Source organism: Gavialis gangeticus, unplaced genomic scaffold, assembly GCF_001723915.1.
Source record: "Gavialis gangeticus isolate Ggan-Ray unplaced genomic scaffold, GavGan_comp1, whole genome shotgun sequence".
In the NCBI taxonomy this organism is placed as follows: Eukaryota; Metazoa; Chordata; order Crocodylia; family Gavialidae; genus Gavialis; species Gavialis gangeticus.
In genome coordinates this window covers 11,690,296-11,707,354 of record NW_017729034.1, presented here as the reverse complement: position 1 = coordinate 11,707,354, position 17,059 = coordinate 11,690,296, and the positions used below count along the sequence as shown (strand labels likewise).

The window sequence follows — 17,059 nt, the reverse complement described above, 5'->3', positions numbered from 1 at the left end:
CACCCCCCGGTTAAAATACCTTTTCAGATAAGCTTTTCCTGAAATTTACCTTCTTTTAGAAATCTCTGAGGTAGTGTCTAACAGCTCCCAAAAAGGTTGTCTCAAGTACTTCTCTTGTTCCACTGTATTGGAAATAATTCTGTATTCCCAGACCTGCTTGCTTAGCTAATTTTGTGTGTGTGTGTAGTGGAGGGGTTATAATAAAAATCTGTAGGGGGTAACACTTATCACCAAAGTAAAAAGTTCAGTCTGATTCCAAAGTACTCTCTCAAAATATCCAGTTCTTTGGGTGAAAGACAGCACTCCTCCCTTACTGTCTTTCTCATATTATGGACACGTTTTATTTAATATTGGTTTGAGGGCTCAGTGTCCTGCCAGATAAACTAACTTATGCATATTTATTAGTAATTGAGTAATATGTGTCATCCAGATGGTTGTATCTTGTACAATTCAGTCACTTTGTATTCATATAGCCAGTCATACTAAGATGCTCTTCTTTTTCTTATCAGAAAAACAGTATATTTTGTTCTCATTTCTTGCATAGGTTATACTGAGCCTCAGACTGTGTCAAACCTTCAAGAAAAAAAAGTTGAAGGAACAAAGAAGTTCTCATGTTTGATGCAATAAGTAAAGTGTATGACTAGTTCAACTGAGAAATACAGAAGAGAAACATTTTTGTAATAAATTAGTTAAGCTTTCTGAATAGACTGGAATTATACTTAGCCATTAGTGTGTGAATTGGGCTCTGTCCTGTTAGCTTGATCAGTCCTTGACTGAGGTTCCTATGTCTGGAATAGGTGAGGTTTTTCCATGAAGTAAATGTGTCTTTGAAAATGTTCTTGTTTTAATTGGAAAGCAAAGGCATTTACTTTCTCATTGTCAGGTTGGTTGGATATTGGTTAGCATTCTCTTGAAGCTGATTGCCATGAACAGTAATAACAACATGTATATTGTACCAAAGGATGGTAATATATTTAAACTTTGGTTTTTTAGTTTCATTGATTTTTATTTTTTTAATCTCTTTCTTGGCAGGTACAGGGGCATCATGCATCTATCCTTTACTTGGAGCCACATTGAATGGCTGGTATTTCCTTGCAACAGAAGTGGATGATATGTGCTTCAATTATGCAAAGAAAAATGTGGAACAGAATAACTTATCTGATCTTATAAAAGGTACCATAGAATAAATATAAGTAGCTATAATTCCCTCCGTGTTTCCACTTCTATTTTTAAACAGATATAGCTAAGTATTTGCCATGTTCGGTGACAACTGAGAATTTTTGCTCTTGCTAATTGGATGCTGAGCGAAAACCAAGGTATTTTTGGGGGGGTAAACAAGATTGATTTTCATAGGAAAAGAAACTACAAATGGTGTCTTCCTTTACCTTGGAACCTACTTTAGCAAAAATCTGAGCTGGGATAAGCACATAGAAAATGTAAATGCTAGAGCAAAACAACCCTTGGGTGGAGTGTTTTCTTTTTACAAGATGACAGATAGAAGAGTAGTTTTGGAAGCACTAAAGGTCTGTAGATTCAAGGTAGAGTCCATTTTATTGTATAGAGCAGAACTCGGAGGTGGTGACCCTAGGGTGCATCCAAAAACCAGAAAGGCTTCTAATTAATTTTTAAGGCTGCTTTTCTCTGTGTTATTCTACAGTTGGGAGGCTTATGCACTCTGATAAATGTGAGCACCTTAGCTCAGTTAAGAACTCTAAACTACTGGTTGAAAATTAGATCTTTTACACCTACCAGGTATCTAAAGAAGTGTATTCTAGAAGCCTATCTGTTGCCAAATACACCCTTATTTGGATGGCTAAATAATGTCTATATTCTCCTCCAGACAAATGGCCTGGGAAATGTACTAAGAGTCACTGACCCAGTATTTCCCCTGTACAAGACATACATTTATTAATTAAAAATGTCAGCATGCAGACTGATATGCTGGCAGTAAGCTTGTCTTAAACCTCTCTCTTTTTTAAGATTAATAAAACATGTCTTTGACCTAGAAATCTACCTGTCTGCGGTACAAAATTCAAACAATGAGAGGCCATTATTAGATTGGGATGCCCTCTAATGAGAACTTTAGTTGTCATGGGCAGGTGGTGTTGGAACCTGTGTTTGGATAGAATATGCTCCTGTGGGAAGAATGAAGTAGATGACTTAAATCATCATTCGTGGTCTTTTTTTTCCTTTGAAGAACTAAGATGAAAATGAATCTTTCCATCACTGGAAAATATACTGGGCTAATGAAGAACAAACCATCTGCCTTCTCTAATACTTTGAAACCTGTTTTATGTTCCTTAGGTGTAATTGCGCTACTTGCATAAAGAATAAGGGCCAAAATCAAGTCATATTTCCTCCTTTGTTTTATTGCCCCCTGCTTCATATTACCAAGCAACTACTCAGTTCACGATTTTGCAATTTTCTCAGAAACCGTGGAAAAAAGCAGTTTCCGTGATCACTACAAAAACTAGTGTTCCTTGCAGCTTGCATGGAATCTCTGGGGGGGAAAAACTTACTAAAAATAAAATGCTGGCTTCCTAGTAGGAGCCAGTGACTGCTGCAGCCCAGCCTTGCAGCCTGCCAGTAGGGGGAGCTGCCATCACAAAGGGGAGCAGCCAAGATGGTTACCCCTGCTGATTGGCTGAAAGGGCTACCTTTTGTGGGACTCCCCCTGCCATCCCTTTCCCTGCCCTCCCCTCCACACTGTCCTTCCTGTGCACCCTTTCCACATGTTCCACGTGTCTCTTCCCCTGGGCTCCTTTCCACACCATGTGTCCCTTCTCCTGTACTCTTGCTCTCCTCTGTGCTCCTGCTCCCCGCTGCACTGTACTCCCCTTCCTACATGTGTCCCTTCCCCCATCCCATTTCCTTTTGTTCCATGTGTCCCTTTCCCTGTGCCCCTTCACTCTGCACATCCATTTCCTGGCATTCCCTTTCTGCCCTTTTCCCTTGTGCTTCCTGTGCCCCTTTCCCAGCCATTGCAGCTGTTTGCTGGACCTGTACTCAATTCTGAGACCAGTGGTTGTGCCCCCTACCCCCCCAGTGCTGAATAGAGTGGAAAAGCCTAGTCTTACATTCAAGTAAATTTGGTATTAACCTTGTACAGAAAATTTGCACATCAACATAGTCTCATTCTCCATCAGTCATCCTTGATATACACACTTTCTGTGTAGTTGTAATATTTTTTTTCAATAGTATTTGGCCAAGGGGAATAAATGGGAGACATTGCTTTCTGATTGATCCTTGTAAATTAATTTCAAGTAAGGTTTGATATTGTGTGCTATGCTTCAGCCAGGACAGTCTGCTAATCTAGGGCTGTCCCCTCTCTCCTCCCATCCTTTCCTGTTTTAAATGGTCATAAAAGTTAAAACATTCAAATTTTGAACACCTTTATTGGATATAGTAATTCTGGACTCTCATGTCCAATTGGCTGCTAATATTTTGTAAAAATTCTACCTCTGCTCCTCATCTAGATTATCATTTTGCAACTGATGCAACAGATTGTGCTGATTTTTGAGGGGATAAGGATTGGGTTTATAGTTGCATCTAATAGTTCATTATAATTATAGCTGCTGCAAAGCAATTCTATTTCACCATGTGTAAGAAAGACCTGTTCACATATGTTCCTGTAACGAGAGAGAGTAAAGCTTTCATTTGCAATGGAGAGTGGTTAATGCTTGCGCTGGCTTGTATATGTTTTTGACAGATTTAGGCTATAATTAACATATAAGATACTGAAGTTAATTTTAGTTCCTCACCAAAGAAACCTTCTTTTTCTCCTAGTGGTTAAAGTACCACAGAAGACGCTTCTAATGGATGCTCTAAAAGAGGAATCTGAGATCATTTATGATTTTTGCATGTGTAATCCTCCCTTTTTTGCCAACCAGTTGGAAGCTCAGGTATAGTATGTCTACAGATTAAATGTTGTATACCATAGTTACCTGAATCAAAAATGACGCCCCCATAATTAGATTCTATACATGGATTATAAATGTATTAGTTTTCCACATATTAAATCTGATTATTGGGGAGGGGCAGTCATCTTAAATTCATCCTCCCCATTGTTGTGGTGGGAAAAGGAATGATAGGAGACTTTTTAAAAAGGTTCAGAATTTGTGCTCATGAAATAAGAATGCTATGTCAGAATGCTCAGTGAAATGCAACTTTTCTGCAAGTCTTCACCTCTGCTGACACTGGATGTTTTTTGCCATCCCATCTACTGAAAAAATGGGAATGAACTGTGATAGACTTCTGCTATCTGGTGGTAGAGATGTAATATTAAAATGTTACACTTACATTGATCTTTAAAATGTGTAAGCATTACTTTATACGGGGAGTGCGGTTGGTTTGATGGCATTAGGACCTGGCAGGCAGTTGAGGGGAGTGACTTTCTTTCTAATAAATGCTTGATCTTTTTGCCCAGGGTGTAAATTCTCGAAATCCTCGACGACCCCCTCCCAGCTCTGTAAACACTGGGGGGATTACTGAGATCATGGCTGAAGGAGGAGAACTAGAATTTGTAAAAAGAATAATCCATGATAGTCTGCAGCTCAAAAAGAGATTGCGGTAAGAACTGGTCCCGTTTTCTCCCTGGGGGAAATTGCTTCAAACTGATTTTTACTACTGCAAAACATCTTGGTTTGTGTGAAAATCCAATTATGTGGCAAATTAACTTTTGTTTCTTTTAATAGCCATTTTCCAAAGAGATTGCTTAACTCATTTGACACATGAACCTGCATTACATCCAAGAACTACAAAGTTTACATAAAATAAAGCAGTTGATAGACGCTTTCTTTTTCAGATTAATACATTACACTTGGTGCCAGTGAACTTCATGTAGTCCAGCAGCCTGTAGTTGAATTGGAAAATACTTCCCCCCCAACTTTTTTAAAGGCATCCAGCCTTGATGTAAAGACACACAAGAAAGAGCTGTCTACCATATCCCTTGATAATATGCTCTTTTACTGTTACAATTAAAACATGCAACCTTTTCATCTTGAACTTTACTGATTTAAAACTTCCAGCTGTTAGGTCTTAGCATAACTTTATCTCTTAGATTAGAGCCCTCTAGCATCAGTTGCCTCTCCCTACGTAATGAAGTGAGCCTAGACTATGATGAGACCACTTCTAAACATTCTCTTCAGTGTGCTAAATGGATTTGTCCACTGCAGTATGATTTTTGCCAAACTTGTAAATGATGCCTGTAGATCTTCTGAATTCTCTGCAAACTTTAATAAGCTTCTGAGACTTTGTACATTAAATGTCCATATATTTCACTGGTTTTGTGAGTCGCCTATATAGAGGTAATATTTGTTTTCCTTTCTTTGGTTTGCTATTCACTTGTTCATACCTCTGGCAATTATTAGCCCTCAGAGCCAGAGTATTGCATTAGAAGTGCACATCATGTAGGTACTGCCAAAATCTTTTTTCTGTCTTGAAGGTCTTGAGATTAAAAATGGAGAGCTGCATTGGTTGCAGGGCCAGAGACCTGTTGAGGCATTCAATTTTTTGTATTTTTTATTTTTGTTACAAAAAGAAACAATTTCTTAGACTGCAGTTTTATAGGAAGTATGATAAAATGAAAGTAAAAGAACCTAGACCAGCAGGAAGTAAGTCTGAGATCTTTTAAAGCAACTTAAAATATCACAATTTATGGTAATTCTCATGTGTTTGGCTGCGGTTCTAATTACTGCAGACATTCGGGTAGTATCAGCTTTGTTCCTTAGGAGGAAAACTATACAGGGAAAGAAGTGATGTAATTGGCGACTGATTAAACTGATAAAATTGCTTGTAGCACCATATTATCAAGAAACAGATGTAGAAACAGTTCCTTAATATACAAGAAAATTAAGCTTGCTTGTCTTTTTTTTTGCAGAGGAGAGTGATGCAATAAAAATTGTTCTTCCAAACACAGAGAAAAAAAAAAATTATTGGCTGTTAGTACTGGAGGCTGTCCTGTCAACTTTTGGAATTATATTTAACTTCCAGTTGGTAATGGGTTGTATAGTAGGATGAAAGTCCTCACTGCTGTTTGTGAGATAAAGGCATAGTGCTAGATTCTTTCAAGACAGTTGAGGACTCCCTGTACCATTGCACATGACAATAGGTAGTGAGATTGCAGACTAATCTATCAACCAGGCTGATCTTGACTTGTCATCATTGTTGGCAGTCCCTCCGGAGTCAAGGATGACGTCTGTCAGGCTTGATATGGGTCTTCAGGTGATTGGAGCCTGATTCTGGATACGCACGTTCTTCAGCAGTGGCGGCAGGGGCATGTTGTTGCTCAGGAGAGTGGGATTCACAGCCCCAGGTTGGTCTCCTCCTCCTTCCTCTGCCGCTACTGTTGCACCTCAGTATCGAGGCATCGGGCCTCCAAGTGGTGTGTGCCTTGGTGGACCAGGTGGCACCACACCAAACAGTCAGCAGCTTGCTTCTCCCAGCCATTGGTGTCAATGCCTCCGTGCTTGAGGGCAACCTTGAGTGTGTCTTTGTACCGTTTCCTTTGGCTACCCTTTGAGCTTTGGCCAATGAAGAGCTGGGAAAAGAGAATCTGGCGAGGGAGGTGGTTCTCAGACATCTGGATGCAGTGGCCCATCCATCAGAGTTGATTTCTCAAGAGCAAGGCTTTGATGCTGAGGGATGCAGAGCACTTTTATTTTATCATACTTCTTATAAAACTCAGGAAGAATTTGTACTAATTCTATTCCAGATTTTGGGCCAACTAAAAAGATGTCTTCAGCTAGCCATGTCAGCAGATGCATACCTTCCTCAATTACTGCTCTTTACCAGGATAGTCAGGAGATTCAACAAATTCATCCTACTTGCTGAGATGTGGGGCTTAGACAGCTGGAAATTGAGAGAAACAATTTTACACTGGTTTTTCATTGGGTGGAATTTCTAGGTGGTAGACCTGGTTCTCTAATACAGACATGTAGTTTGTAATTAATTATATCTTTTTCACGCACTAAGGTAAAAATTGAACTATTAAAATAAGTGATTGCTAAACAGTGACGTTTTTACAGACCACTGGAGTCGCCTCACAGAATGGGACTCTTGCCTAATTAGATGCTCTTTAAAAGCTTAGTATCTAATCTCAGAAATCCCAGTATGGAAGCTTCTTTTCCAGTGTTTTCCTTGGTTCCCCATTTGGTCCATTTGGCAAAATCATATTATACGTGTGGGGATATTGTACAATTTCAGCAAGAGAGCATTCCTCTTCTATGATGTTTTAGAGTTCTGGTGGAAATGGTCCTTGAAGTTAGTTGCTAATTTCATTTGATCTGTGTTTCTAAAAAGCATTGATTGTAAATTGTTGTCTGCAGATGGTACAGCTGCATGCTAGGAAAGAAATGCAGTTTAGCTCCATTAAAGGAAGAGCTTTGTATCCAGGGGGTAAGTCTTTATCTAAACATAGTAAGGTTGCATGTACTTTTTCTTGATCTTTTCTGTGTGCATTACCTACCCTGGCATTTAATATTAATTAGTTCTTTGAAAGGTGCTTCTATATTATGGCAGAACTGGTAGTTCTGAGTTTTAAACTCTGAGCAGATTCACTCTCATAAGGAAATATTATGTCGTCTTTATTTTTTCAGAATGTACTCTTTGATAACCAGATTAATTGTTGAGAATTTATTAAACTCCTTTAGAACCTTCTTAATCTTCTTCCTTGCCTTTCTGGCTGACACGTTTGACTTACCATTTGGACACTTCATAGTTGAAGCAAATTGAAAACTAGTCCCTCAATTATGTTTGAAGAAACTTGCTTATAAAATAATTAAGCAAAGTTTTTAATGATTTATAGTTAAGCAAGGGGTGGTGGCTTAGATCATATAGTGCCATTGGCTGAGTTACCTGTGATGTTATGTTATTTCTCAGTTGATTTGTACTCTTGTATACTAATGAAGTCAGTATGAGAAGGACTATATACACACATTAAGAGGCCTGATTGTCTGCCCCAGGTGATCAGTTAATTTACTGAACAGTGAATTGGCTTTTTAGGTATTAAACACCAGCCTTCTTGCTTCTTCCAACCAGCATCTTGTCTCAGTGGGTTTCCTTAGAAATAGCAGAGGCTGGCAATTTCTGTATTTATTCCATTTATTTGTCCTGCAGTAAAGACCTCCCCATGTGGGGGGAGGAAGGCAGAAACAGAATCTTTTCACTTTCTGATACGGCAGCTTACACTCCATCACTAGCAAGGAGTAAGTACCAGATATCATACATGTAAACATTTCTGGCAGAAGTTTCCATCAGGGTGATGGATTTTGTTTTTATTCAGATATTATGGGGTAGAGGCAGTAAATATGAAGAATGATGGAATCCATGGTTTTCATTGCATTTTAATTTATCCTTTTTTTTTAATTCTGAGATTTTTTTTTTATAATACAAGGCCATTTAAAGGTGCTGGGGACTGCAAAGATCTAGTCCTGAAGGAACGCAGTTGAGTTTTCAGATAAGAATTGGCTATGTCTGTCCTGAAATGCTACTCTTTCATGTTTCTTACCTCTTGCACTTCATCAAAATGGCTACCACTAAAGCCTGTAATAACACCTTTCTTGGCCAAATATTGGTGCCACTTACTCCTCCTTTGTTATTCTTGACTTGGTAGCTGCCTTTGACACTCATCTTCTGATTGCTTCTCCTACATATCTCATTGTTCTTTTGATGCCTTGTACAGTAGGTTTTCTTCTCCATCTTGGGATGGGTGTCACTTAGGACTGTCCTCAGCACTCTCTTTTTCTCCCTTTATACTTTATTTTTGATGATTTCATGTATATTTTGAACACTGTATCTGAAATGTTCAAATTTTTATCCATCCATACTAAAATTTCAATTAGTCTTTCTGACGCTTCCTTGAGGGAAGTCCAGCTATTGAGTAAAACTTAACATGACTTAATATGGAATGCTTGATCTTCCCTCAAAACCTTCCCCTCTTTCCAATTCCTGTATTGCTGTGGACAGAATGATTATCCTTTTTGTTGTTCAGACTTATAATCTTGGCTTCATCTTTGACTATTCTCCTTGACTTATATGTCCAGGCTGCATCTCCAAGACCTGACTTTCCTTCCCTACTCCCACTGCCAAAACTCTTCTTAGGCCCTGATCATCTTGGATCTCGACTCCTCAGTATCCTCCTGCCTTGAACCAGATGCCTGCAGGCTTTCTCCTATCTGTTCAGCTGGCTGCCATCAAGATCATTTTGACTTTGTCATTCAGGCATCCTGCTTTTAAGTCCCTATAGCTTCCCCTGTTCTGTGGTGTGAGCCCAATTTCTTCATGAGGCCCCTCACTCTGAGCTTTTACCACAAAGTTGTTTCTTGCCTTGACCAGTGATGCCAGTTTCAGGACAAACACTTCTGCATTTTTCTCCCTGGTGAATGGGAAATGTTCTTGGTTGAAATTCATGAGGCCATCTGCAAGTCTCTCCTCACAATCTCACCGTCTGTATTGTTACAGTTTAATGCCTGGGCCTGATGGTGAGTTATGATTAGTTAAGAATTATGTCTCATGTTTTGTTACCTTGTTGTTTTTATCCTATTCTTCCCCTTCTGTTATTATGACTAGGGATCTTCTTACATTGTGGTTTCATGGATTTTGTGGACACTCTGAAATCCAGGATTGTCTGCAAAGTCAACAATAAAAAAAAATTTAATAAAAATAAAATGCTAGTTCCCCAGTGGGAGTCAGCAATCCTTGAGGGGATGGGAAAGTGCTGGCTGGCAGGGCGGCACAAAGGGCAGCAGAAAAGATGGTCACTGCCCCCTCATCTTTCTTCACCTGATCCTAGTAGAAGTCTGAGAAACCTGGGAAGGTGCATTGCCAGTCCACTTCTGTCAGGGATGGTATTTGCAGAGCACTTAGCCTTCATACAGCAGGTAGTGATGAAGGAGCGCACACTATTTGAGATGGGGAAATAAACTACGCCTGGAAATGTTTACAGGATTAGGGGAATGACTGTGCATCAGAACTACATAGCAGCAGGGTGACCTAAAGAGGACACTGGGTTGGGACTTGATGTATGGTTTTATTTCTGGTTCTGCTGTTAGTCTGCTGGGTGGCCTTAACATCACTCATTTCCATATGTGTAGACTCTGGATAACAATATCCAGTGCTTTAAGACCTACTGATGGGAGTGTTCTGTAGGCTTGGTGGTATTACAGGAGTGTTTTTGCTGCATATATGACAAGTACTTCTACAACACTGCCTTTGCTACCCCCAAAAAATGGGCTAAGGGTGGTCTGTGGTGGTTCGTGACCTTCCAGAATATTGAGTTTGCTGACAATCAGGTCTCTGTATACCCTGACAGTTGGTGAATGCTGAGTTAAGGTTACATTGGCATGTACCTTCACTCTGGCCCTAGAGCTGTTGGTAGCCCCTGGGAATTATCTGCATGAACTCTCAGCTGCATTCCTTGTTAAGTGTAATTATATGTAATGGTGAGGTTGATTAGTTGGAGCAGCTTTGCAGCTTTGTCATTGGTCTGAGAGCTGGTTATTGTTGCCTTTCTGGAAAGGTCTGAGCTTCCCTGTATGTGCTTCAGAGTACTTGCACACACACTTCTTTTATAGAGGAAGTTTGCTTCCATTCAGGGGTTTGGCACATATTCACTTAATGGCTCAGTGGGATCTAATCCCCGATTTCAACAATTGCACCTCCTGTCATGTGACACATGCATGGCAGGAAGCATGAATTTTGGGATCAGGGATCCCAAATGTGCCAGTGCCAGCAGGGAGCCTGGGACATGGTTTTGCAAATGCTGGAGAAGGGCAGTTGATTAACCCCTTCCCAGACTGCACACATGGCTTTTAAAGGTCCCAGCACACAGAGACCCCAGGATTGGGTAGAAGCTCTCTGATTTTGGGATCCCCATGCACAGGGATGTCCAAAAACATCCCCCTAACTCAGCAAACTGCTTTCCTAATAGGCCACTTTCAGCAGTGGGGCCAGGGTTGTCCCAGTTCCAATGACAACCTCTGTCATCAAATGATTGACAGCATCAGCGTGGGGATGTTACACATACAAGTTATGGCACTATACAAACAAGCCACAAAGATGTTCTACATATTTTGTGGAACACCTTTTTGGCTGGTTTGTCCCTTTGTGATGCTACCAGACAGCTGCATGTATAGCCTTGTTACTATTTATGGTGCAGTTAATTAGTTGATCATGCCTTATAGCAGGGTGGATTTGATTTAAATCGAATTGATTTAAACGACAATTTAAATAATTGGTCAGGAAGCCTTGGTTTAATCACTGTTTTCTACAAAAAGTGCACTCTTGTTGTTTGATATAACCTTAATACATATTATTTACAACACAGATATAGATGTAGATTTAATTTGTAGAAGGTACACACTATACATTTTAAAGCAGTGATTTATTTTGATATTTTTTCAGATTAATTTTGCAGCTACATCAGAAAACTGAATTATGATTTGATTATTTTATTTACCATAGCTAATTGAAGCAGATACTTGTTAAGTCATTGGGAGGTGAACTATCTCCCATTCACTAGATTAATCATGGATAGTTGGGGAATATTTTTCCTGCATTAGGAGGACAACAACCATCACAACTGTAAAACTGATAGCATTATAGTGCTGGATGGAATCCCATGAATGTAAGCATGTGCAAGGTTTAATGTGAAAAGGGTATTTGTGGGGAGTAACCTCAGTATTTCTGAGTGCTGGACATGGCAGCTCTTGTTCTCAGCTCACTTATTCATAAGATTTTGTCTTGTTTGCTATAAAGTGCCCTTTTCCTGAGGGGTGTGTACTTTTTGCAAAGGTGAAGTGCAAATATACGTGCTTTGGTCACGTTTGGTTCTTTAAGGGCAGAGTTAAGACTTGCACCAATATAACCGTAACTCTTTATCTCCCAGTTTCCAGAAGTTTTATATTACTGACCTTGACATTCTGGAAGGGCAAATACCACATAGGGCAACCTTAATTTGTTATATTAACAGTGCTTTTTGTCTGTGAAAAGTTGTGTACAATAGAATGACAGCTTTTTAACTTGAAATTTTATGTTGCTCTTTGTAGGTTCCTAAAGTAACTCACACTGAATTCTGTCAAGGCCGTACCATGAGGTGGGCCCTGGCATGGAGCTTCTATGATGATGTACATGTACCGGTAAGCCTTTGGGGTTTGGTTTGTTTTTCATGGCCACCTACATTTCTCTACAACACAACTACACTATTCCTTTCAACCTTAGGGATTGGGTGGGGAAAACAATGGTCTGAGCTGCATGGCAGTGCAAGCCTGCACTTGGGGCAGAATTAATCATTTACTGGACCAGTAATCAACTGTTACTTGAGAATTGTTTTGAACCCCAGCTTCTCTAGAAAGAAATCTGGTAAAAAAAGACTTGTCTCTGGGTTTCAGTGGGTCACTTCTTTCTAGGTGCCTCCATATGGATTTAGCAACAAAAAACGCCACTTTTTGAACAGAGTTGGAATTTGTTCAGGTTACCTTTTTTGTGGAGTTGCAATTTAAGATGCAACTGTGTCGGCATCTTTCAGTTTCCATGTCTTGGTGAAACTGAAGTTTTGATTACTACCTAAATTAACCTCTTGATTTTATGGGGCCACATGTTTTTCATACAATTAGTATGTGCAATAACTGAGTGTGAGAGAAGTAGTGAACAGGCTCAATGCGTATAAGATCAGAGCTGTAACATTAGAGGGTCTCGTGCAGTCTTGGGAGCCATGTTTAACAGTTTCCTGTTGAAACAGATGAAACTGTCAAACATGGGAACCCATAAAGGTCTTTAATACTTTAGGGTAAAACTCATCCCTGTGCAACAGGCCAGCTTAAAATATATGTGCCTCTTCAGGCAGTCTTAAAAGTTATCTGTGAAGGTAGAGTGAGGCACAAGACATGTCAGTAAATGCATGCTATAGTACAGACATGGGTGTGACAGTTGGCTTTTTTTGTGCATTGAGTGTGAAAGTCATCACATTAATATTAGACTTACACAAAGACCATCAGTTCTCTGTGTTTTCACTGTTTTGTTTTATTTTTTGTAGTCACCTCCCTCTAAAAGAAGAAAATTAGAAAAGCCTCGTAAGCCGATTACATTTATGGTCCTGGCATCCACAATCAAAGAACTATCCAGCAAAGCTTTAGTAATGGGCTGGGATGTTGTGGAAGCAATAGCTGTGGTTACAGCATGGATAGAAAAAATACTTGCTGATCTGAAGGTACAACATTAAGTGTTACATGTGGGAACAGTGTAGTAATTCTAGATGGGCCTTTTTTGTAAATAGTGATTGTAAAATTCTGCTCTTTCCTATAACAGGTTCAGCATAAAAGCGCTCCATCTGCAAAAGGTGAAGCTAGTCTTTTTTTAACAGCCATTGAGAATTCTTGGATTCATTTGAGAAGAAAGAAACGAGAGAGAGTAAGACAACTACGAGAACTTCCTCGAGCTTCTGAAGATATCCTGCAAGCAATGGAAGAGGAGAGAAGCAGTCAAAAAAATCTGAGCTTAGATTCTGAAAAAAACAAGACTGAAAGTTCTGAAATAGAGTCTGTGACACCTGATGAAGATGTGAGCTCAACCAAGACTGACCGGCAAAGTGAAGATTCTCCTGCAAAAGAAGAAAACAGCGAGGACCTCATGGAAGAGGACACAGAAACAAAGCAAGTGGAAGCAGTGTTAGTGAGTGAAGACTCTGGCAATATCGAGGAGGAGTCCAGTACTCCAGAGGATGTTGGCAAGCTAACAACTGAAAAAGGACAAACTTCCCAAGGAACTAGTGGGTGCTTTCTTTTTAAGTGTTTGATGAATCTGAAGAAAGAAGGGGATGATGTGTTAGTGGAGATGCACTGGGTTGAAGGACAGAACAGAGACTTGATGAACCAGCTGTGCACCTACTTAAGAAACCAAATTCTTCGGCTGGTTGGTAGTTAGCTCTCATTCAGAATATGGTAGAAATCAAGCACTTCTGGATTTTTGTAATCCTGGTTTTAATAGCTTAAAATCTTATGCTAACACAATTTTTCTTACAATGAAGAAAACCCCAAAATTCAGATGAAAGTCAACTTTATTTTTAAACAGAGCCTTTTTTAACTGCAGAGATTTTCTGGGGATATGACATGATCAGGAAAGGAGGGGTGCAGTGCTGTAACAGAATTATACTGTTCTGACTAAGACAGCCTGTTAGATTGAAGCATGTTTTAGTAGCAACAGGGGACTATTTAGATGGCAGCAGTCCGGCTGATTTGGGTCTCTTTAATCTGACAAAGGGATGCATTTTCATTCTGCTTTTTGCTAACTAGAAACAACCTTCCCCACAATTCTTTTTCTCCCAGTACTACTATGTGAAGACGAGTTTTGTTCTGAACTTTTTCATGTGTATATTCTTCATATGTGTTGCCCTCTAGAGCCTAGGCTCCATAGGAAGACTCACCTTTCCTTGTTTCCCAAAGTATTTAGCCTTCTGGTTTACAGATTGAGAAGAGGTGTCAGTTATCTAAATGCCAGATTCATGCAAGCACCAAGTAGTTGTGCTGAATGGCATTGGAAACTCTTGGTAAACATTGGGTATTAGTTACTTGGCCTGTATAAAACAAAGCAGCAGAGAATATATGCAAGTAGTGGGCTTTAAAGAATAAAATACATATATTTGAGAGATTACTTTTGTCAAAGGGGGTTTAACTGTGGCGCATGTTCTATTTGTGCATATGTATCTGCATGGCATTCCTTGCCCTAATGTGTTGAAACGTAGCATTAAACTCTTGTTCCTGAAGGATGTGGTTTCACTTTAAACTCAAATTTCTTTTTAATGAAGGGAAAATTAAGGAATGACCTTTATTCCTGCAGATCAGAACTTCATTGTAGGGGATACCAATTGGTGGGAATACTTCACATTCTGATGGGTGCTATGTTTCGGCTGCAGAATTTGGGGCACCAGTTGCTGCAAAAGCCCTGTGCTTTTATAATTCTTCTGTAGATCTAGGAGGCTGTTAAGCTTGTACTGTTGGTGTTTCCTGACTACCGCTGGATCCTAAGACCCTGTCACCCTGTATGAAGGCAGAATAGGAATTGCATAGAGCTAGGCTGGATTAATCTCATAGGCTGTTTACAGACATAGGAAAAAACAAAACAAAACTGCTAAACTCTGTGCGCCCCCACTCTGAGCACAGTGCATGCCCAAAAGAGATGTTACATTAGTTTGACCCGCCTCACCCAATATCTGTATAGATCAGGTGCTTGAGTGGGGCTTTTTTGGCATTTTTATATAATGGCTGCTTGAATCAGCTTTTGATAAAAGCATCAAAAAAGTCCCGCTGAAGCACCCGATCTATACAGAAACTGCAGAGCTGGGTAGAACTGTGCTTCCAGTTGTTCTGGTCTTGTTTGGGTTTTTTTCACATCTGTCAGTGCCAATGGTGAGTCTTCACAGCATTTGTGAGAGTACTACAGATATCAGTACCCTTACTCACCAGTAAGACCTCTCAAACAACAACCTCTGTTGGTGCAGAAACACTTTCTACCTGGCATAGAAGGCAGGTGCTGCAGATACGGCTTATAAAAGATGATGCAATGCGACAGCACAGGTCTGTTCATGGAGGACTTTGAGGTCCTGGAGTAGGAATCAAATTGCAACAATGCTTGCATTGTCCGAGCCTAGGACCGGGATAGAAATGTGAAATCCACATGAACAGGAAGTAGGTAAATGATACCTCCTATCAGTAGATACTGCTCTGGTGTGTACTTCTAGAATGACTTTGAATATTTTGCCCTATTTGTCAAGGGTTCTAGAGAGTTTAACAGAAATTATGCATATTTCACCACCACTGGCCAGAGAAATGTGACCTGTTTAAATTTGGTTCATCAGTTTCTGAACCACTGGTAAACAGTTACACAGCCTTGGATATGATGTTCTACAACACAACAAGCTATGAGAACAAAACCTGATCCAAATAAATTTAACAGCCAGCATGACAGACTGAAAAGAAATTGAGGTGTCACCATGCTCTGTCTTTCCCAAATATCTGTGAATTGCCTGATAGTCATGATTCATTGGAAGCTCTATGGAACGCTAGTGAAATTAATGCTGTTTTCATATACAATAAAAGTAAAATGGAAGAAAATACTTGCTTGGAGGAGATGCCATGCATATACATCCTGGCTTATTGGATTCATTTTGTAGATTTGAAAGATAATTTATTTTCCTATGTTAGAAGTGAAGGGAGTTTCGTTTGGAGAGACTTGTGCAGGAGGAGAGTTTGATTCCCAAATTCCCCCCTCCCTCTCAACCAGTGTAAATAATGCTTATTAATAGTTTCACTATTGATAACTGGCAGTGGATTTTATATGTTTTATGAAAATATGTCCATTCATCCCTTTGTGGGTTGTAGATGGTATACATGAGCAATTCTCAGATTCTGTGCTGAGCTTGCACAGAGCTGCTTCTGGCAAAGATGGAGCATGTTGAAGTAATGCTTCCTGCTGGCTGTATGTTATTTGTAGATGTTTAAGATGTTGAGAGGTTATTTTGGCCCATTGAATTGTTAATAAAAAAAAAAAGTTAAAACCCAGGGTGCTCTAATACTGCTTGTGGTAGTCCATAGATTCCTCAGCAGTGTTGGTGACCTGAGTGTAGCTTCAACATTCATCCATAAGAAAGATAAAATAGAAACACAAGCTTCTGAATGCTGCTTCACTTGCACATCTTGTGACTTCGGGTGGTGGAGGGAAAAGCAAGGACCTGAATGACTACTCAGGTGAGAAGTAGATTGTTCATTCAGCCTGTGGTCTCCATTTGCATGATTGCAGCACTTTTAGGAGTCCTGCATATAGACTCCTCCTTTACTAACACCTAATAAAAAATATAGTCCCTATCCTAAAGTACTTGCACTCCTTACCAGAGAAGAGACAGCAGGAGCATTCAGACAGACACGTTGCTAATGGACAGGTACTGGTTGTGATGACTGAATAACCAAAAATTGGATGATAATGTGTGTGTCAGCTCTTGGGATTTTTGATACTTCAGTGCTGTCTGAACTGGTTCCTTGTTATCTTGGGTAGCAAAAGAGAAGGGTGGGAG

The 17,059-nt window shown here is 39.8% G+C and overlaps 1 protein-coding gene across 1 annotated transcript in view; it reads left to right on the top strand.

The window, feature by feature from the left end:
- The window catches only part of METTL16 (methyltransferase like 16), a 19,755-nt gene extending 3,205 nt beyond the window's left edge, over positions 1-16,550 (top strand). The window contains exons 3-9 of the mRNA XM_019527462.1: positions 1,033-1,173; positions 3,787-3,902; positions 4,427-4,569; positions 7,326-7,395; positions 12,045-12,134; positions 13,031-13,204; positions 13,303-16,550. Of these exons, the coding sequence (XP_019383007.1) occupies positions 1,033-1,173; positions 3,787-3,902; positions 4,427-4,569; positions 7,326-7,395; positions 12,045-12,134; positions 13,031-13,204; positions 13,303-13,917 (1,349 nt within the window). The 3' untranslated portion in view covers positions 13,918-16,550. The remainder of the gene's footprint in view (positions 1-1,032; positions 1,174-3,786; positions 3,903-4,426; positions 4,570-7,325; positions 7,396-12,044; positions 12,135-13,030; positions 13,205-13,302) is intronic.
- Positions 16,551-17,059: the final 509 nt, after the last annotated feature.